Source organism: Danio rerio, chromosome 23 (genome assembly GCF_052040795.2).
Source record: "Danio rerio strain M-AB ecotype USA chromosome 23, GRCz13ab, whole genome shotgun sequence".
Taxonomy (NCBI): Eukaryota; Metazoa; Chordata; class Actinopteri; order Cypriniformes; family Danionidae; genus Danio; species Danio rerio.
This window is the reverse complement of record NC_141043.1, coordinates 38986455-39010248: the sequence shown is the minus strand read 5'-3', so window position 1 is coordinate 39010248 and position 23794 is coordinate 38986455. Positions and strand designations below refer to the sequence as shown.

Genomic DNA, 23794 nt, shown 5'->3' with positions numbered 1-23794 from the left:
TTACGTGATTTACTTTGCTGCAATACATTGGCGGGATCAACTCTTTGGCTTGATTTACATTGTACTGGCTTGTTACGTAATAGGTGAGCAATGCGGGTTTACAGCAGATCCAATATCAATGAACTCTGAATAAATAGGCCAGCGTTAGAGCACTTGAGTTTGAGTAAGCCATGCCAATCCACAGCCAACATGCGAGACAGCAATTTGCATGAAATTTGAGAAATAAATACCGAGCAGGTTTTGCAAGGAGATTTTGATTTCTTACACTCCTAAAGGGTTAGTTCACGTGATGCATTGGATGTTGTAGTTAACCAAACGTTATCACTGACTTCCCACAGGTTTGAAATATACGATGATTCATTTTCCTTTGGCTTAGTCCCTTTATTTATCAGGGGTCACCACAGCGGAATGAACCGCCAACTATTCCAGCAAATGTTTTACCATTCCAGCTGCAACCCAGTACTGGCAAACGACCACACACACACTCACACACACACACACAAACACACACACACACACACACACACACGCACGCACACACACACACACACACATACAAACACACACACACATACACACATACACACACACACGCACGCACGCACGCACGCACGCACGCACACACACACACACACACACACACACACACACACACACACACACACACACATACACACATACACACACACACTGTGGTCAATTTAGTTTATTCAATTCACCTATACTGCATGTCTTTAGACTGTGGCGGAGACTGGAGCATTAGGAGGAAAGCCACGCCAACACACGGAGAACATACCAACTCCACACAGAAACTTATAAATGGTCTCTTTACTCAAGGATTATTGGTGCGCTATATTGTAGTATCACTTACTACGTATTTCAGCAGTGGCGTACTTTGGGATCATGGAGTCGGTTGTGAGTTCAGGATGAAGAATGCATCCATGTGTGTAAGCATCCATGGGCAGTCCATCCAGCAGCTCTCGGTACTGCTGGACTCTTGCATACATGGGAGTGCCTTCATCTGGAATTAGCTGGGCTACTGTGTCTGGAAAAAAAATACACACACAGATAGATGGTAAGTATTCTATACATAAATATATTTATATGCAATTCTTTCGATATGATCATATATCCTGCCTGGTGTGGTGATGTCATGCCTCACATGTCGCTGTTTCTGTGTGAAGTCAAGAAAGAGGTCAAACACTGTGCCATGTGTATATACACATATGTTCAAGTCCAGATCGGGAGGTAATGTCCGATTCCAATCGAGTCTGAAAACGCATGATCGGGCCCAATTTCCGATCAGATCAGGATCTGGACATCCCTAATTATTATTATTGTTATTATTATTATTATTGTTCTTGTTATTATTATTATTATTATTATTATTATTATTATTATTATTATTATTATTATTATTATTATTAAATAGAGGTAGTGTTGCACTTTTTGACTATTTGATGCATTTAATTTCGATTCTAATTTTTACATATTTTTATTGTTGTATTTAATTCTTCAGTTATAAAAAATTATATATATATATATATATATATATATATATATATATATATATATATATATATATATATATATATATATATATATATATATATATATATATATATATATATATATAATATTTATTTTTTATTATTATTTTTAGTTTTTTTTTTATTTAAAATAAAATGAAAATAAACTATGGACATATGCCGAGCTAGTGTTGTTCTCATACTGATAAACTTCCGGTGACCTGTTATTGGAAATTTTTTTCCATTTTCCTTGTGTTCCCTTTTCAGCATCGATGTTGTAATGTAATTAAAATACATTCAGTTAAATAAACTTTGGCGTTAATTTAGTTGCTCAAGCATAAAATGAGACAAAAGGCCTTTTACCCACACTCTATTGAATATACTGGGGTAAAATAAATGCTCATATTACAAAGACATGGCGGGGGAAATGGTAATTTAATGCAGTGCTTCTTGTACAATGAGACCCACTTTATATCAGATATCACTCAGCCAGTGGAGATCGTTGATTTTTAAAGAGAACTGACCTTAAACGGGCAGATTTTTGCATTGGCATACAGTTCAGCGGAAGCGCTTAACCCAGGTTACTGGCAAATTAAAAGTCCTATTAGCATGCTTCGGCATATTCCCTATTGAAGAATGAAAATTATTTCTGCGTCCATTTTGTTCAATGTAGATGTGAATAAACTTGCTACAATTTAAGTGTTTTTTTTTTTTTTTTTGATAAAATATTCATTTTATTAATATTTCATATTCTTGTTTGCAAAACAGTATGCATGCAGAGTAGATAAAAAATAATAAGAAGAAATAAAATTTTTATTCTTTTTTTATCCAATGATAAAAATAATCTAATTTCATTACATAAAAATAAGAATAAATTTAATTACATTTTTTAATTCTACTGCTGATCGCTTCACCCAACACTGGATCAAAATACCTCTGTTCTCTTACATCACACAAACAACTGAAATATTCTACTCCATCAAAACACACACACACACACACAACATAAAAATCTGCACTGACTCTCAGCAGCATCACCGTCCATTTGCCTGACTTCATTATAAATTAAAGCTGTGTACAGCAATTGTAAATTGCATTGGCCTGTGAGACATGATCCAGCACATCACGTACAGTATGAACAACTATTTTCTTCATTCATTCTCTAGGACATTATCACAAAACCCCAGCCTGATCTCACGAGGAAACATAAGTATTTTACGTTTTGACAGTTTAGTGGTTAATTCGTATGAATTTGTTCGAGTTCACTCGTACGAATATGTACGATTTTAAAAAGGAGGCTAGGCACCCAACCCCACCCCTATCCCCAACTGTCACTGGGTGATGAGCAAATCGTGCTAAATTGTACGAATTAGATCGTATGAAATCATACGAATTTGCCACTTAATCAAAAAGTTACAAATTGCCATGAGATTTCGTTGAAATCTCCCATTTATGTAAAGCCAGATTGAATGGCATCAACAAAAAATAAAACAAACGTATGGGTAAAAGTAGCAAAATATATACATAACACAAAATATGTTTCAAAAGGGCCGATTTTTTTAGCCCACAGCATTTAGCAACGATTAAATTATTAAATTTTAGTCACTTTAACAATTTGTAATTAAGTACAAACAAACAACAAACAAGTAAGTAAAAAAAAAATCTGAATCAGTCTGTTCAGATCTGATGAAGACAATGAATAAAAACGCTCAGCTCTGTTCACTTGAGCGAGTGATCCTGGATCAGTGAGAACACTCCCACACTCAAACTGTGTGTGAAGACATTTGAAATGACAAGTCTGTGAGAGAAACTATAGCGCAGAGCGTTTATAGAGATTTACCATTTGTGCTGCTTATACAGGCCTAGAGGGAAACAACTGTAGTTATAGTTAACCTTCTTAGACAGAATATGACAACTAAAACTGTGTTGTTAGGATAAAAGGCCTTTAGAGAAACAATTATTTGAGTTTTTGTTTTTCTAACCTAGATTTACAGTAAATAGAGAAAATGTGCATTTCCCCACCATCTACTTATATCACTTTAAAATATCTGTCACTTAAAAAAAATGTGTCGATTTTAAAGGATTTTAATGTGGTAGATTTAATATGGTAAATTCATTAGGCTGACACAATTGTGTTTTTGCATGATTATAATTATTCATACATTCATTCATTTTAGCTTAGTTGCTTTATTAAACAGGGGTTGCCACAGCGGAATAAACCGCCAACTTATCCAACATATGTTTTTCACAGTGGATGTCCTTCCAGCTGCAACCTAGAGCTGGGAAACACCCCTACACTCTCTCAATCACACACAAAAACTAATACACTACAACCAATTTAGTTTATTCAATCCACCTATAGCGCATGTGTTTGGCCTATGGTGGGAAACTGAAGCGACCAGAGGAAACCCACGCCAACACAGGGAAAACATGCAAACTCCACAGAGAAATGCCAAATAGCCCAGCAAGGACTCGAACTAGCGACCTTCCTGTAGTGAGGCGACTAACCACTGAGCCACCAAGCCGCCACAACACTGGCTCACCTTTAGCCACCGCAGCTGCCTCGTATCATTTTTGTCTTTAAAGGTAAGTAGTGTGATTGCGGTCAGTCTTACCTCCTACAAAGTTGGTCTCTATATAGTCTATGATTTGGTTGTAGTCACTGACGATGGTGTCTCCGTGGATGAACACTGGCACTTCCTCTCCTAGATTAAGCCTCATGAACCAAGGCTCCTTTTGCTCAGTGAGAGGCAGACTGACGTCCCGCTCTTCACACAAAAGCCCTTTCTCGTTGATCACCAGACGCACCTGTACAAAAATCATACATGACATCATCATGACATTCGATTCGAGACTCTGAATGGCTTTCGTTTAATGTTACATTACCTTCATTACCATCATTATCGTTATTAAATACCTTATTTTTAACCCTGGGTAAAGAAACACATCACATTTCTAATTTGGCAGCACTATTTACTCATTTTTTAGCAGCCAACAGTCAGTATTCAAATGCCTCCCATGTTACACATTGTTTAAAGGTGCTGTATGTAAGTTCTTGACTCTTCTAAAGCATAAATACACCATAATACATTTGCTGATTTTTAAGAAATGCTAAGTGAACATTCTTGTTTATCTGAAAAACAATGCTGAAATCAGATATTCTGCTTTGAAAATGTTCATTACGTGCTAGAACAGCTCTTTGTTTTGGTCATTTAACCCGCCCAATGGCAGTTTAGCCAAATATATTTCAGCACCCTGGGTTGCCTTGTTGGAATATTTCATTCATTCAGTCAGGAAGGCTATCAAAGCATGTGCCCATGACCGAAACGTGAACTCTGGTGAACAGTAACAGCTTCCGAAATGAGACGCAGATTCCAGATGAGGTGGTTATTAATTAGCAAATAATAGAAATATGAACATAAACATTAGGTGAGTAAGTTACATTGTAACCCTGTGTCTAAACAACATGCTGCACGAGGAGTATGAGCAATTCAGCTGTTTGCACCAGACGAAACATGACAGAAATGTAAATACAGCCATTCAGAAGTAAAGAATAGTGCACTCACTGCACTCCAACAAAATGGTAAGGTTTATAATCTAAGTACTACTATCTGCTGCTGTTTTCAGTAGTATGGCAATAAATGTGATGTAAAATGGCAGTCAAACTCACATAATTAGCATTTAACACTGAATAGAGCACATGAGGTGTACCTGAGGTGATCATTGTCAGTTTTCTGTTGTTCAGCTTTAAGAAATAGAAGCCGTTTCTAAAATATACATTTCAGGTGTTGATTAGAAGAAAAACCTTCTTTTAATGTAAAAAAAATATTTCTTCTATTGCGTGCTGTTGCTTTAATTTAGAACACGACTTAAATCAGCCTTTAGGCTCGATAGTCAGGCTCACTCCTGTCAATTTCATCAGTCTGGCAACCTGCGCTTGCACACCTGGATCAAAACACACACAATACCTAGTTCAACCACTGGGTGTCAAACTTACATACTGCACCTTTAAAACGGTTGTTTCAGAAAAACTTGTAACAGAATCATCCGTGTCATCTGGAATGCCAAAAATATTGAATTCTTACTTTTATACATGTATGGTAAATTATCCATAAATTAAGAGATTTACGTTTTTTTTTTATTATTGTTTTTCCCCTGTTTATTTATGCTCTTGAATTGCATTGTGGAACTTTCCTCTATCAACTTTTGATGTTGAAAAGTTTGAAACAGGGACTTTAATTGATATTTTTAATAGTATGAAGTGATGGATTGCTGGTGTAAACATTTATATAGGGGCTCAGTGGTTAGCACTGTTGCTCATAGCAAGAAGGTGGCTGGTGTTCTGACGGTTCATTCCGCTGTGGCGACCCCTGATGAATAAAGAGACTAAGTCGAAGAAAAATGAATGAATGAACTTTTATTTATTCATTCATTCATTTTCTTCTCGGTTTAGTCCCTTTATTAATTAAGGGTTGCCACAGCGCAATGAACCGCCAACTTAACTACAGACAATTCAGTTTATTCAATTCACCTATACCGCATGTCTTTGGACTGTGAGGGAAACCAGAGCACCTGGAGAAAACCCACATGAACATGCACACTACACTCAGAAACGCCAACTGACCCAGCCGGGGCTCGAACAAGCTACTTTCTTGCTGTTAGGCTACTACGCCACCGTGCTGCCCAATGAACTTTAATATATATTATATTTTAAAATGTATTTATCATCTTTTTAAAAAACGTATAGTTTTAAACTACTAAAATGTCAATAAGTCCCCTTTTGAGAATGCAAAATCAAATTGTTCAACATCAAAAGTGGACAGAGCAGAGATCAACATCCCATAATGCAATTCATAACCATAAATAAATAGAAAGCACTGATCAAAAACACAAAATAAGAAAATGATATGGATTTTTTTTACCATGCAGCGCTTAAAGTTCAATAAGTAAACAAACATCTACTGTATAGCAAATTACATGTAATATTTTTATTGCCATTGTTATTTCCATAAACAGTATTTAACATTCATGAAAACTTTCCATTGCAGAAAAGACAAATCTGTACATTTCATTCTGAACATTCTTCACACATTAAGAAAAATTGTTATTTTAAGAACTACTGTTTATCAAGATTATGTAAGGAACTAAACATCTTTTGTATGGCTTCACTGTGAAAACCTCCTTTAAGAACCTTTTTCAAAGTGTGCTGCGTTTGTGTGGACATTTGGTAAACGGGCATGCAATAACCAATGATGTTCCACCCAAAATCAAGATTAAGAGATTATACCAGACCACTATACCACATTAAAAGGTCAAACCACACAAAGCAGACCTGTATTATAAAGATTTTTCTAAAACTGGAAAGGTCAAAAACAAAACGTCTTAGTGTGACACAATTTGCATCATCAGTGTTCTGTGATATTTGGACTCCACTTTATGTCATCAGAAAGCAGATGGCTTTATTTTTGTAAACACTGTATCTATTTAATAATTATTCAAATCAATTTCACTCTTGATGTGGTTTTTGAAGGCATTTGTGTTTCAATTAAATGTCTGGCTGGCCAGCTGTTTGAAATTAGATCCAACATTTTATTGCTTGTCTGATGTGGGCACACATTTTGTTCTTGTTCACTAATGGGCTCAAACCAATGTGGCATCTTTCTAAAATGCCTGTTTGTATTTAAAGTGAGCGACTCTGAGGTCTACAGCAGTAGCTATAGCAACAATTCATATAGTAACTATAAATACAGCAGCATGTGGGAAAAAAAAGCTTGGCCATGTGTCTGAGATTTCCAATCTCTTACACCTTGGCTTCAAGAGAAACAACACAACATGTTTCATAGAGCCCTTTGATGAACTGAGAAATCTAAATTGTCTATCTTTCAACATATAAGAGGTCATTGTACTACAAAAACTTTCTGCAGAATTCAAAAATATATATAAATTAGGTTTTCTATCTAAAATCAAACATATTTTTATGATACTTGGGGTATTTTAAAGACTATTTTGAAAGTGTTAAGGATCTAATATTATTTAGATTAGTAATTAAACAGGAAAAATGTATTTAATTTATGAGAACCGCCCTGTAATTTTCCTTCAAGAAAATGTTATTAACATACAAAATTATGTTATTATCTTGTGTAAAAGGTGACATTTCAGCAATGTTGTATGCATGTAGTTTGGATTTAAGTGTGTACAGTATTTCTTAAGTTTTCTCTCTTGTCAAGAGAAAAACTGAACTCTAAACTGTCCTGTTAGTTAAAAAAAACAGCTTTTATTAAAGCCAATCTACCAAAAAGGCTGAAGGGCATAACTTGTAGTATGTTAGAGACGTAACTTAAAGTTAAGGAGAACCACATGTCATAACTAAGTTGTCAGCAAGATGGCGCTATACATTAGTTCGGATGAGATGTTACACCGAGGTCTTGACTCTCTGTGGTCATTAAACTTCCATGGCACTTCTCGTAAAGAATAAGCTTGTAAAACCAGTGTCCTGGCCAAAGTCCCTTAATCGGCCCTTACGATCATGGCCTCCCAATCATCCCCATTTACTGAATTGACTGTATCACTGTCTCTTCACTCCACTAATAGCTGGTGTGTGGTGAGCGCACTGGCGTTGTTGTCCTGTGGCTGCCGTCGCATCATCCAAGTGGATGCTGCACACTGATGGTGGTGTGGAGAGACCCCCTCTTATGATTGTGAAGCGCTTTGGGTGTATGGCCATACACAATAAATGCGCTATATAAATACACATTACATTACATAAGAGTAGAGTAAATTCAGTCGACTAAAATCTTATGAAATTTAGTCGATTTAAACTAAAATGGTTCAGAAGACTAAAATATGACTAAAACATTTTAGTAAACAATTTTAGCTAAAAAACTAAGACTAAAACTAAACCAACATTTGCTGTCAAATTAACACTGGTACGTGAGATGTCACTGGGGTGGCTCCTTTTTAAAAGTTGCACATTTGTACCTAAAGGGTTCATATTAATACATCTCATCCTTCAAGTTCCTGGGGACGTACATCTCAAAGGACCTTTCCTGGACGACCAACACCTCCAGCCTGATCAAGAAGGCTCACCAGCGCCTATTCTTCTTAAGGCAACTTAAGAAGAACCAGCTTTCATCAGCCGTCTTGGTGAACTTCAACCGCTGCACAATAGAAAGTATCCTGACCAACTGCGTCACAGTCTGGTATGGAAGCTGCTCTGTTGCTGAGCGTAAGGCACTGCAGCGGGTGGTGAAACCTGCCCAACGTATCACAGGGACCACACTGCCAGTGCCAGCCATTGAGGACATCCAGAGAAAACACTGTCTGTACCGAGCAAGCAGTATTCTGAAGGAAACCTTTCACCCCAGTCATAGACTGTTTTCACTTCTGCCTTCCGGCAGGCAATTCAGGCTCCCCCAGACAAAAACCAGCAGACTGAGGAACAGCTTTTTCCCCAGAGCTGTCTCCCTCTTAAACTCTTCCTCTCACTGACTCTTTTGCCCCCAATACACCCCCCACTCACCACTAACTTAAACTCCTCACAATAACTGCACTGTTTAACATTTGCACATTTTAAAATGTGCACATATTCATTGCACTACATTACACTGACTTACTTACATGGACATTTGTAATTATGTACACACCCACTGCACATATACATTTGTAATCATGTTAATTTATCTGCACTACTGATTATTAATAGTAACCTGTACATATATTCATCTATTGTAAATCACTGTTCATAGCTAATACAACCTGTATATAATGTTGATAGTACATCCATCTGTAAACATCACCATAGTTTTTCTATAACTGCCCTTTATAACTCATATCTGTATCCTGCACTTGCTGCTATTGCACTGCTGGTTAGACCTAAACTGCATTTGGTTGCATTGTACTTGTACATGTGTAATGACAATAAAGTTGAATCTAATCTAATCTAATCAAGTGTACATATTAGTACCTAAAAAGTGTACCTCTTAATTTTTTTAGGTACATATATGTTTTTGTGGTGCCAAAATGGACCCTTTAAGTACAAATGATTTATCTTTTAAAAAAGGTACCTGACCAGTGACAGCTCGCCTACCTTTATTTCTGACAGTGTAATCAAAACTGTTAGTCAATAATATAAATGGCCTTTTACTTCTGAATTTACAATCCGCCATTCTTAGCCAAACGCTGTGTTCAAATGAGGTCTAAAAGAGCTTGTTTACTTCTTAATTATGATGTCTGGTGTTGACAATATCAGTGAACCCTTAGAAAACAGTACAACATCAACAAAGGCAGTTCATGACCCCATAAGAGGAGAATATCAGTGAATGAAGTAGCATTAAAGATACAATCCCGCCTCGTTCTCCTAATCCAGATTAATTGGTCCCGATAAAACGAGTCGCTCTGATTGATGAGTGACAAGAGCATCAGTCAGCAGCTCCAGGAAAGGCTATTGAATGTCAGACTTTACTGTGCTGAGGTTTGAGAGGTGTTACAAAGCCAATTAACACGTCTGATGAGGCACTTCACAACAACTGTGGGATGCTAGACCAGTGGTGTACAGTAACCAAGTGTTGTTACTTCATTACTGCATACTTAAGTACATGTTTTAGGTATTTGTACTTGAGTTTTCATGACTCATTTCTAATATCTGATTTTTTTTGTCTTTGCCATGATGACAGCACATAATGTTTTACTAGTTATTTTGCAAGATGCATAGTATTCAGCTTAAAACTGTGATGTTAAGGCTTAACTAGGCAAGTCAGGTTAAGTTAGGCTTTATCACCAGATAGCCATGCCTGCTGTAATTCCTATTTCACAAACTTATATCAACATTTTAATACAAGTCTTTATTTGAAAGAGTATGTCTTGAGGATTTGATTTTACCTTAGCGCTGTGCTTTCATTTTCTCTGTCTCAGTACATATTTTAGAAAACTTTTACTTTATTATATTCATTAAACATAAAAACGTTTTTTTACTCCGCTGCATTTCCCGAAGAGAGGAGTAAAAGGCTATTTTGAAGGGGAGAAATCATCACAGATAAGACAGCGATGAGTAATTTGTGAACAAGTTGAATCTGTTCAAAGTGAGTATCCAGAAAACGATTCACTGATTTTAAATGATCTCTTAAGAGTGAGTCCTCAGTAAGGAAATCTACTGATTCGAATAATCTGTTCAGAGTGAGTCTCTAGTAAATGATTCACTGATTCAAATGATCTGTTCAGAGTGAGTCTCCAGAAAATTATTTGGATTCAAATTATCTGTTTATTTGAAGAGAGAGAGAGAGAGAGAGAAAGAAAGAGAGAGAGATCAATTCATTTACTAGAGACTGAGTCTCTAGTAAATGATTCACTGATTTAAATGATATCTTCAGAGTGAGTCTCTAAATGATTTATTGATTTAAATTATATGATCAGAGTGAGTCTCCAGAAAATGATTCACAAATTTAAATGATTTGTTTAGAGTGAGTCTACAAAAATTATTCAGATTCAAATTATCTATTTAAAGTGAGTCTCCAGAAAAGATTCACTGATTTTGAAAATGGGGTTCAGCGTGTGAATGTAGTTTTCACTTGAATTATTATGAATTTCATTGTGGTTATCAGAGTATGATAGTTTTGGAAATTCAATTTATTTACAAAATAAACATACATTAATAAGTACTTTTACATTTATTCATTCATTCCGTTTTCTTTGACTTAGTCCCTTTATTCATCAGGGGTCGCCACAGCGGAACGAACCACTAACTTACACAGCAAATGCCCTTCTAGCTGCAACCCATCACTGGGAAACACCCATATACTCTCATTCACACACATACACTACGGCCAATTTAGTTTATTCAATTCACCTATACCACATGTCTTTGGACTGTGGGGGAAACCCACGCCAACACGGGGAGAACATGCAAACTTCACACAGAAATGCCAACTGACCCAGCTAAGACTCGAACCAGCGACCTTCTTGCTGTAAGGCAACAGTGCTAACCACTGAGCCACCATGTCTCCCAAATAGAAAATCAAGTACTTTTGTACTTTGACTAAAGTGATATTAGAAAGTATACAATATACTTCTACTGGATAAACATTTTATTAGGATATTTGTTTATTTGTTCATATCTGTTCACAAATGCTACTTTAACTTATTTAATAAGTAAATAAGGTTATTAAACGATTTCTTTTAAGTTATACAAAGTTTAACATAATATATTTAGTCAGTTTGATTGATGTACATTAAGATGACTAGAGAAGTTCATTTGATTCAACTAAAATAATTCAGGCAGCAAGCATTTTAAGATTGTAGTCAAGTGCCTAGTACTGTATGTGTACTTCATCCACCACTGGAATGGCCACAAAATAATCATCTGGAAAGGACACATCTTAACCTTTTGCAGCTTCATCAGGTTAACACATTGATTAATACACAAAAATTAAAGCGTTGAAAGATCTGCTCAGTGAGGTGACATGGTTGTTTCCATGATTGTTATTTCTCAAGTCAAAATTAATTTCACAGGAGCATCATGAAGAACAATAAAGCTTTGCCTTATTTAACAGCGTTTCTCAGTCTGCTGGTAAGTAAATAGGAGATGGATTTTGGCAGGCCATTGATTTTTTCCTCAGCTTTCCATGCATGTCTGTAACTACTGTAATCAGCAAAATGAATCAGTTTATGATCTGAGCCTCGCTGATGTTTTGGTCAATTTAATATTGTTGTGAGGAGTCAGGTTTAGCTTAGAGGTAACACGTAATATTTATTTAAATCAGACTGACTAGAGAGTGACAATCAAATACGAGAGCCTCACGCTTGCTGGGTCATCCTACGGAATATGAGGCCTTTCCTATTTCGAATCAGCATATTTAATGTAAACATTTTATTAAAATAAACATTTTATGAGACAATGAATGTCTTTAAGTGTTACCTGGAATGCATTGCAGCTTTTAGGCAAGGCTTGACAGCTTTGCTTTTAAAAAGGGGTCAAGGAGATTGTTGGCAAATTTTTAGCCATCACTAGCCTTGTGCTCAAGGTCAAGATACTAGAAAGTGTTTATTGGAAAGTTGCATTTTAGTGCACATATAAATAAAATCAGCGATTATATAAACAACTTAAAAATGTTGTGGAAGCGACACGGTGGCGCAGTGGGTAGCGTCATCTCCTCACAGCAAGAAGGTCGCTGGTTTGAGCCCCGGCTGGGCCAGTTGGCATTTCTGTGTGGAGTTTGCATGTTCTCCATGTGTTGGCCTGGGTTTCCTGCGTGTGCCCCGGTTTCCCCCACAGTCCAAATACATGTACTATAAGCTAAATTGGCCGTAGTGTATGTGTGTATGTCCTGGGCCTCTAGATTGAGGGTTGCGTGCTAACAACTCATAAAAACTAGATGTAACAAAACACCAATATAGTGTGGCTAAATATCAACTGTGAAATAAATGGCCCTGGAAGTAAGTAAGTAATCACAGGTTTCAGTCGATGCTTTAAAAATACATTGGATGACAGCTTTGCTTTATAAAAGGGTCGTCGGTCAAGGGGTTGTAGGTCATTTGTAGCCATTTAGCCATCACTAGCCTTGTGCTCAAGGTCATGATACTAGAAAGTGCTGCATTTTATTCATTCAGTAATTTTCTTTTCGGCTTAGTCCCTTTATTAATCTGGGCTCGCCACAGCGGAATGAACCGCTAACTTATCCAGCATATGTTTTACGCACTGGATTCCCTCCCAGCTGCACCCATACACTCATTCACACACATACACTACGGACAATTTAGCCTACATAAATTCACCTATAGCGCATGTCTTTGGACTTGTGGTGGAAACGGAAGCACCCGGTGTAAACCACGCCAACACAGGGAGAAAAAAGTCACATTTATAAATATATCGTCATAATAAAGGTACACCATCATTCAGAATGAACAGTACGTAATAGGGCTGCATATATTATTTCAGCATCAATACCGTATTGTGCAAATATGCAATAGTCAAAACGCAGAGTTGAGATTATAATTAACCAGGAAACAGTTCAGAACACAAGCAAAGTTTAAACCTACTGCAGAAAGACTACAGAAACTAATTTATTGTCACTGTGTAAGATTTCAAGCTAACTTAAACCATTTGGGGACAAGAATTTATCAAATTTGTTGCATGTAAAATATAAAATAATGAATTATTTTCTAATAGATATTTAAATGATCTTATGAAATTATCTTAATATGCAGAAAAGAATAGATTTTTTCTTTTTTTTTCAGAAAAGAATAAATATTGCAATCTCTATTTTCCCAATATCACGCAACTCTAGTACTTAATAATATATAAATGTTTAAATGAAATTATGCTGGGTTTTAAAATACCAAATCCTATCTGGTAATGTTTATAGTACATCCATCTGTAAATACTCATAGTTTTTCTATACTTACACTTTACAATTTATACATACAGTGCTCAGCATATATAAGTACACCCCTCACAAATCTCTCTTTTAAATTCATATTTTTAATAGAAAGCTATATCAAATTATTTAATTATATATTTGTGCATATACTAGATTAGTCAGTACTGGAGCCAAATCTGGAGCTTATCTAACAAAATAATTAACGATAAAGGTCCAAAAACTAGTACAGCCAAATTTATGCAATAGAAAAATATTAAATACAAATTTTAAAAAGAGGAAAAATAAACAGAAGCAAAAAAATAGAAAAACTGATTTGAAACTTTGTAGGTTGTAATTTATTTTTTGCAATATTTTGCTTTAAATTATTTGTACTATCTTTCATTCCTAAATATGTTCAGTGGCTAAATATTATTTTAATAAATATATCTGTTTAATTAATCTGTTTTGTTTAGATGCACTAAAATACATTTCCTATATTCACTGAGAAATGTATAAAAATATTCATTTTCAAAATGGGGTGTACTCAGTTATGCTGAGCACTGTATATCCTGCACTTGCTGCTATTGCACTCCTGGTTAGACATAAACTGCTGCCTTGTACATGTGCAATGACAATAAAGTTAAATCTAATCTAATCTAAAAAATAAAACCCTAATTATTTAATATTTTATTATAACTTAATAAATGTTGTGTTTGTATATGATAAACATTTTCATACACTAAAGATATTTTCATTCATTAAATAGTCAAAATCAATAATAAAAAAACAATATAACAGGTATAATTTCATACTAACGTATATTATGTAACACTTCAAAAACATGACATTTTTAATAAAAAAAAATCTAAAAACCCTACAATATTATGTATGCATGTATGTACAGTGCTCAGCATATATAAGAAAACATGCAGATGAGCATTGCATATGCTGCACTTGCTGCTATTGCATTTTTGGTAAGACCTAAACTGCATTTCATTGCCTTGTACTTGTATATGTGCAATGACACTGAAGCTGAATCTAATCTACCAAATAAAATCCTAATTATTTTGTATGTTATTATAATTTAATAAATTTTGTGTTTGCATTTTTGATAAAATATATTCATTAAACAATAAAACAACACAATTTAACAGGTATAATTTCATATTAACTTATGCATGCTATATTATGTAACATTAAAAACATCACATTTTAATAAGAAAACACTCAAATATTATGTGTGCATGCATGTATATATATTTTTGCTGATGGCATTCATTGAAATGCCTATTAGCCTAGCATACAGCAGAAGTTAGGGTTAATTGTTAAAGTTTCCACATTAATGATGCACACAGAAACACATTAACTTGGAAATGACCATGACTGAAACCTGCACGAAGCATATTGACAGCAGAATACAGAATCACCGTTTGTTTTTCACAAAGCTACCTCATTTTAATGAATAATTTATACTACCATCATCATCATCATCATCATTCAGGGCAAAACAGCGCACAACTCCTCAACAATAGCTTATAAACAGTTAACCCCAATGCATTAGCCCCCAATATCAACCCAATGCATACCCCTGATCGATGATATTGAGCTGCGGCTTTACTTAAGGCAAAAAATATCCCGTCTCCTGCTGAGCTTTCGTAATGTCTTCATAAAGGACGCAATGGAACGCACAGGTAGGCCAATAAAGCGCGCGTGCATCCCGAACAAGCGCAATGTATTCCCGCTGTGGCTTTACATGCTGCATAGTACACACACACACATATATACATTCACCCACCATTTTCACGCTGTGTTTTCCTTACCTTCTGCGAGCTGAAGGACTGAGTCCAGTGGTACAGCACGAGCCTGTCTTTGGAGTATGGCTTGTGTTCGTGTATCGTGGGCTCGTGACTCTCCTCTCCGTCTGGGATTTTGCCATCTTCCTCCATGGCTGAAATGGGCCACCAGCTACAGTTGGTGGGAGTAACATTGTTGGAAGACGCCATGACAGAGGGTTTTGTGCGTGTGTGTGAGAGAGAGGAGAGGAGAGAGAGGGGGAGAGAGAGAGAGAGAGAGAGAGAGAGAGAGAGAGAGAGAGGGCAGGTGGGAGGAGAGAGATGTAGGGAGGGTGGAAAGAGCTTGAGCGCGGCGGGATTTCAGCACCATGAACAGGGGAATCAGCAGCATCATCAACGCGCCGTCACCGCATCACTTCTCCATAGACCTGTTAAGAGGAGTTCATACAAAATGAGCAATTTTAAAGATGATGAAAAGCAGGAATGTCATCTTTACCTGGTTTTGATTTGTTTGTTTACGCTTTTTTGAAAGATGTATGCTTTTGTATTGTATTTATAAATACTTATAAAATACTTATTGTATTTTATATTATTATTAAAGACCTGCTTGCTGCAGCTGAACTCCAGATACAAACCCTTGATTATGAGGAGAAGAGTTTATGCAAAAAGAGCAGTTTCAATGCTCAAGATTATGGAAGGATGATGATGCGACCTTTTACTTTGATGTCATTTTTTTAAGTTTTGTTTTTTTGTTTTTATGTACTTAAAAAAAAAGTTTGCTTTTTGGTTTATGCAAATTTTTCTTAGTATTATATTATTATTATTATTATTATTATTATTATAGACCTGGTGCTGCTGGACATCCTTATGGCATGGAGAAGAGTTCATGCGAAATTAGAATCTTTCAAAGAAGGAACTTTTATGGATAGATAATGTTTTTTAAAAATATGAATGTCATCCTTACTTTTTTTTACTATTTTCTTTGTCAGTGATTGCTTTTGTAAAATGTACGCTTTTTGGTTTAATGCGAATATTTATTTTAGCTTTTATAACACAACATAAAATAATGCAGAGAGTTACACCCTCTAGACATTTTTGACTACAAATGATACCCACATGCTCATCGCAGAAGAGGTGAATGTGTGTCAGTATGAATGACACAATGTATTTTTTTTTTTACCTCTGTGAATGTTCACTATTAACAATTGAATGCAACAATTGTACTTAAGGTTTAAAATAAAGCTACTGTGTAACAGTTCTCTGAACGCTGTGGTTTTGCTTGATTAAAGTAGAGATGCCCAAAATAGTGCCCACAGGCCAAAGTTGGCCCATGGTAGTGATGGGGCTGTGGTTGGGGCGAATGCCTTTGGCAGAGATCATTATTTCTAATTTAACGTAACCTTTTGTTTCTTTGCTTTATTGCTAAGCTACAAAAAAGCTAACTGAACTTAAATGATTTAATTAAATGATGTAAATGACTCAGAATTTTAAAATGTAAATACTGTCACTTGACAGATAGATATCAATGCATTAGACATCTGCAAGCAAATCAAGATCAAAGCAGGAGCAGCTTGACTAGTGCATTCTGCATTGAACTCCATTGTGTTATAAAAGGGATTGTTTATGATTTTACTGTAACATGTTTGGTGTTAAATGTTACAAATGATTTTGCATTAGTTAATATGATTTAAAGCAACGCTTTCTAGTTATTTTTTAATATTACAGAATAAATTAAGATATTGGCCATGGCAAATTTAATAAATACAGTTTGCTATGTTTGGTCCACATCCTTCAATCAAGTTTTTGCCATTTATAGAAAAAAGTTTGGGCACCCCTGGAATAAAGAATAATTTAGTAAGGAGAAGCTAATGTTATGCAATAGCAGAAAATGACCAGCAGATGACGCGGTTTCTCTACACGCATGATGATCTGCAGTCAAATCAAGTAGAGCAAACACAGGTTTTTCTGTATGCAGCACAAGACTGAATTCTTTGGGAAACTTTCATTTCAGTTCAGCTTAAAAAACCGTAACTTCTATAGATGTTGTCTTTTTGTAGAGTCTTAAATGTGGTGTCATAGTGGGGCAGTGGGTAGCACGATCGCCTCACAGCAAGAAGGTTACTGGTTTGAGCCCCGGCTGGGTCAGTAGGCATTTCTGTGTAGGAGCTTGTATGTTCTTGCATGTCCTGCTTCCTCCGGGTACTCCGGTTTCCCCCACAGTCCAAAGACATGCGTGAATTGAATAAGCTAAATGGGCTGCACTTTATGTGTGTGAATGCAAGAGTGTATGAGTTTCCCAGTGATGGGTTGTAGCTGGAAAGGCATCTGCTGTGTAAAACATATGCTTGATAAGTTGGTGGTTCATTCCACTGTGGCGACCCCTGATTATTAAAGGGACTAAGCCCTTACACATTAAGTACTAAAATGTGCTATAAACATAAACTACATGTAATGGAGAAGGACAAAATAGAGTTTACACATAGTTCATTTTCACTCCGAAATTGCACAATTAAAAAAAAATAAATCACAAACAAACAGCAAATAACATATTGGCTCAAATGTGATCTGAAGAGAGCCAGAAAAGCAAACTTGAAAAGCAAATATGAACTTGTCTTCATACAGTTTTGCCTATTTATTTAGTCAGAACTTAATATTTAACATACAAAAAAGTGTTAAAACAGACGAAATAAAGATAAATAAATAAATAATAATAATATGAACTTAAAAAAATAAGAAAAGTCATATTTCCTTAGAATATTTTTTGCATTACTAAAAGTTATTTGTAGATAAATACCAACAGTCTAAATCAGAGATGCCCAAAGTAGGGCCGTGGGCCAAAGTTGGCCCATTGTAACCTTTGGTTTGGCTCACCATACCACCTGACAGAAGACTGAGAATGCCGGAGAGGATTGGGGCAAATGCCTTTAACACAGAGATCATAATTTCCAATTTGACATAACCTTTTTTTTTCTTTTACTGTGGAGCTAGAAAAAAACAAACTGAAATTAAATCTTTTATTTAAATGTATAAGGGAATCTGATTTTATAAAATGTAAACAATGTCAATTGACGGATTGAGGATTATATGCAGAAGTCATCGGTGAGCAAGCTGAGGCCAAAACTACTGTAATCAGTTAATATAAAGCAATGTTTTCTCTAGTCCTTTTTAAAAATCTTATTGAATAAATTAGTAAATTACCAACGGCAACTACCTTTGGCCCACTACAGCCTCAATCAAGTTTGGTTTTTGGCCCTTCATAAGAAAAAGTTTGTGCACCCCTGATCTAAATGAATGAATAATAAATCAAATAGAATAAAATTGCTGCTTGTTCAAACTTCAATGAGCTAAATAAACACAATTCTTGAGTTTTTTGGGACAACTTAATTGTTTCATGTTTAATCTACTTAAACAATTGAGTTAACTTAATCGATTTGAGTTGGGACAGCATGAAGAAATTACGTGGAACCCAGCACTTTTAACAGGTTATTAAAATATAATATACTTGAACTTAAGGGCATTATTATTCGACTAATGTATTTCCACTACATTTAACTGAACTCTCCAAAACCCCAAAAGTTCCGACCTGTGTGCTCGTCACAATGACTCTCTGTATAGTGCCTGCGAATGCAACAGTTTCCCTATTTATCATATGTGCACAGTAAATAAAGCATAATAAAACGTACAGGCATGCAATTATAACAGTTTCTAGAATCTATGCTTACGAACACACACTCAAAATAACAGACAGAGGCTCGAGCGACCCCCGATATGGACATCGAGCCCAAACCCCGTCCTGCAAGTGATCTGGCAGCGCTTTTAAAAGTGCCTGGTGCTGCTGGCCGATTGGCCTGTATTTTTGGAACAGTGTCGGGATCTGGTAGCCTTGTTGGGACTGTGAAACACATCCAGCTACTCCAAGTGCGAAGCGGGGAGGCAGGGAGAGGGGAGAGGGGTTGAAAAGCCATGATCTATTCGATTAAATAGATCATTGTAAACAGAAAGCAACAAGATTATGTAACTAAAAACAAAAAGCTAAAAAACAATCCTCCCTCTCCTAAGTCACTTCAACTACAAGACGTTTGATTCAGCATTTAAGGATATAGCCTATACAAAATCAGCAAATGATGAGCGACGACTCTCCAAGTCAGCGCGAGGAAAAAAGGATCGGCTCTCTCCGGTTTACGCATGGATTTAACAGCGCCCGGTAGAGGTTAATCGGTAAATTATAGTTTTTTTAAGTTTGAGAGTTTCGGAAGTTATTGGTGATTGCAGTGAGAAGTGATGAGCGGAGGTCGCTTTGAGTTTGATGATGGCGGAGCTTATTGTGGAGGCTGGGAGGGAGGAAAAGCGCACGGACACGGGATCTGCACCGGACCCAAAGGACAAGGAGAGTTCTCCGGCTCTTGGAATTACGGGTTCGAGGTGGTCGGAGTCTACACATGGCCGAGTGGAAACACGTATGAGGGCTATTGGTCCCAGGGGAAGCGTCACGGTTTAGGTGTGGAGACCAAGGGTCACTGGATCTACAAGGGAGAGTGGACGCACGGCTTCAAAGGCAGATACGGGACGCGCATCAGTCAGGGAAGTGGCGCCAAGTACGAGGGCACTTGGAATAACGGACTGCAAGATGGTTACGGCACCGAGACCTACGCTGATGGCGGTAAGGTCGGAGAATGAACTTTTGTGAGTGCAAACTGTGAGTTGACATTTTAAGACAGGGGTTAGGCTGGTGCGTAACGCAATACCTACACCTTGGTAAGAGTCGTAAAGACTTCAACGATCCCGTTTCCGATTTAGATTCTTCGTAATTCTTTACTCACAAAGGGGGAAAATATAGTTCCAAAAAATATTAGCAATTACTGTCCTCATTTGTTGCTAAATAAGCTTTAAATTTACAAACACAGGTATTTTAATTATCATAGCCGTATTAGAGCTGGACTACGAACACAACTTTATAAACTATTTATTTATCATTCAGTTAATTTAAAATACCCTTATAGTACTATTATGAAGATTTATTTACATCCAAGGTAAAAATAAATAAATAAATAAAATAGAAACTCGCATCTAATTCACATGATTTCGTTTTTTAAAGGGATAGTTCAACCAAAAATGAATTTACTCGCCCCTTTACTTTCAAACCTTTATAAGTGTCTGTCTCCTATTAAACACAAAACAAGACATTTTGAAGAAAGCTCAAAACTAGTAACCATTGACATACATATCTGTTGTTCCTACGGTGGAAGTGAATGGTTACAGGTTTTCAGCTTTCTTCAAAATTCTAGGTGAGCAAACAGTGAGGACATTTTAGAATGAACTATCCATCTCAAACTATTTGTTCAAAGATTTGTTCTTTCTAAACCATTCCTATTTTACAATTCTACTCCATTCTGATTGGTCACATCAGTAAAAACAGAACGTTCTCCTAAAGTTCATACAGGATTCTTTTTAGTTACCCATTATCATATATTTTTTTAAGGCGAACCAAATAAGAGCATTCTTACTGTGTGTGTGTGTGTGTGTGTGTGTGTGTGTGTGTGTGTGTGTGTGTGTGTGTGTGTGTGTGTGTGTGTGTGTGTGTAAAAATATAAACAGAATCACACATTCATCTATCATCCAAAATGTTTTACTAACATTGGGAACATTGTATAAAGAAGACATCCCTGGCTATGGCTGACCACCATATTATTCTGGAAAGCAGAAATTGTTCTCTGGTGATCGGTCAGTCTAGTGATTGGTCGACCTAACAACACATGTTGGAAAGGAAATGCCAATTACTATATCTTATAACGTGTCAAGAGGCTTCCTTATACAGGACTGATTGTGCACAGTGCAGTACAGCGACAATGACATTGTAATCGCCATAATAATTCAAAATGTCTCATGAAGAAACATTACAAGAACTAGTTGATCCACCTGAACATGAATGGAGCAGGACGCTTCTCAGTGGTAAACCAATCACACACATTTCTGAGGTTATGAAATTAATGGTCAGTCAAGTGTTTATTTTGGTTATTAATGAAAATGTCATCAGTTTTGTTGATTGCATGCACTAGATTAAATTCTGCTCCTCCATAAATTACTTTCATCAAAAACAACCAACTGCAGATACGATGTACTGCAACAGAAAGACGTTAATTTAGCTGCTTCAATTATTATAATGGAAGGTTGTTTAAATGTACATCTGATGACCAGAAATTGGATATAAATTTAAAATGGGATTTCGAAATGAATTTTAATTGATGCAGGAAAAAGATTTACGTTGTTCAGAAGCGTGCAACAAATTCTGATCTGTGTTTGTAAAATAAAATAGTAAAATAAATATAGTCCATTTAAAAATAATATATTATTGCAAAACCTGATCAAACCAATATGCGTGTGTATGTATGTATATATATATATATATATATATATATATATATATATATGTGTGTGTGTGTGTGTGCAGAATAATTCACATCTTGTAAACAGCAAAGACTGTAAACTAAAAGTAGACTCCCAACTAAACTAATCCTATAAATATTTCTAGAAGTGAAAGAAAACTGTTCTTTAATAAAATCAGACAAACACTAATTCATTGAGCCCATGCTAGTAGTATAAACTTCATGCTTCCAGTTACAGAACCCTGGTGTTTCCACAGATGGCCTTTTGGGTTAAAGCCTATTGCTAAGTAACATTTGCCAGTGCAGAAAGGAGGGCGCTTACAAATTAGTGTCACAAATCCTGTTCTGGACATGGTACAAGTTGTTTTCCACTAGTGGCCAAGTTGTGTCTTTTGTTGAGACACAATCAGGATGATAAGTCAACATGCAGTATAGGACAACAATGTAGATTGTCTTAGATTCTTAGATTTTAAAGTCTTTTATATAAATATTGCAGTTTTAGAGTTAAATTATGTTTATGGAATACTGTTTTACACAGCGTGACAACAACATTTTAGGTAGCTTCAGAACACAAACTATAGAAATGAATTAAACATTCAGGTTTTTGAAATAAAAGGGTTAGCATCTTTGTGTAGAGTATGATTTGTGTAAATGCATGTCATGTGCATTCATGTGAAGGATTCAGACTACAGGCATGCCTTAGTAGGCCTACAGCCAGCCTGGTAAAAGGGGGTTCTTCTTTTTTTTCAGTTTTTTTGCTGTTATTCACCTAATTTTCTGTTTAATTATGAGAAATTTAAACACTGCATTTAGTGACATTTTAAGCATTATTTATAGCTGGATTACGGTAGCTTGTTGGATGGTCATTTTTTGATGTACCGAAAATATTTCCTAAAGATTTATAATAAAGAAAGACTGTAGAAAAAAAACAACAACTTTTTAAAAAAAGTTATTACATCATATATGATTAGAAAAAATTTAGTCTGTTATCATTTATTAGACAAATAACAAGCTGGCCAGCCCATTCAGCTTTCCTCAGTCAGAATTTGACCATTTGAATAAAAAACAATTATAAAATAATAAAAATAATGTAGAGCTTCACAATTTTTTTCTAGCCTCTCTTTATTTAGAAAATATAAATGCATGGATAACAACAACAACTTAATTAGTTTTAAAATTTACTTTAATATGGGCCGCTTTTTGGGCTTCTGAACTTTTTATTGGTCAATTTTTTTTTTCTCCTAAGAATAAGGTCCACAATTTAGAATAAAAGTTAGGCTATACTTGTAAAATGTTTTTTCGATCACTCTTTATTTTTATGGTCCATTTGTTGAATCTAAGTTGCATTGTAACTAATTCTCATTAGATTTTAAGTAAACAGTTAGGTTGGGGTTAGGGTAAGTGTTCACATGTACTTGCAAAGTTTCTTACAGTCAGTCAAATGTCTGATCAGCAGCAGTATCAACAGATATTAAGCAGACAGACTATTAATACTCAAATGGATCATTAAAATAAAGTGTTACCGTTTTTTTCTATTTAACAACAGTACTTCAATAGCGCATGGTGACGCAGTGGAGCAGTAGGTAGTACTGTTGCCTTACAACAAGAAGGTCGCTGGTTCGAACCTCAGCTGGGTAAGCTGGCATTTCTGTGCGGAGTTTGCATGTTCTCCCCGTTTGCGCGTAGGTTTCCTCCAGGTACAGGGGAATTGGGTAGGCTAAATTGTCTGTAGTGTATGA

The 23794-nt window shown here is 35.9% G+C and overlaps 2 protein-coding genes across 7 annotated transcripts in view; one reads left to right on the top strand and one right to left on the bottom strand.

Moving 5' to 3' along the window:
* The window catches only part of gdap1l1 (ganglioside induced differentiation associated protein 1-like 1), a 63763-nt gene that overhangs the window by 11469 nt on the left and 28500 nt on the right, over positions 1–23794 (bottom strand). For 2 of the 4 annotated variants that reach the window (XM_087307603.1, XM_087307602.1), the window contains exons 1-3: positions 15700–15903; positions 4145–4337; positions 872–1045 (exon numbers count right to left, since the gene is read on the bottom strand). In XM_087307603.1, coding sequence (XP_087163729.1) covers positions 872–1045; positions 4145–4337; positions 15700–15882 — 550 coding nt within the window. In that variant the 5' untranslated portion in view covers positions 15883–15903. Of the gene's footprint in view, positions 1–871; positions 1046–4144; positions 4338–15699; positions 15904–23794 lie in introns of those variants that run through there. The other 2 variants (XM_087307605.1, XM_087307604.1) reach the window with 1 other exon arrangement.
* jph2 (junctophilin 2) overlaps positions 19574–23794 on the top strand; it is a 37648-nt gene continuing 33427 nt past the window's right edge. For 2 of the 3 annotated variants that reach the window (XR_015522822.1, XM_087305711.1), the window contains exon 1: positions 19574–20332. Coding sequence is in view for 2 of the 3 variants with exons in the window: in XM_087305711.1 (XP_087161837.1) it covers positions 19954–20332 (379 nt within the window). In the remaining variant the exon portion in view is untranslated. 3 annotated transcript variants of the gene reach the window in all.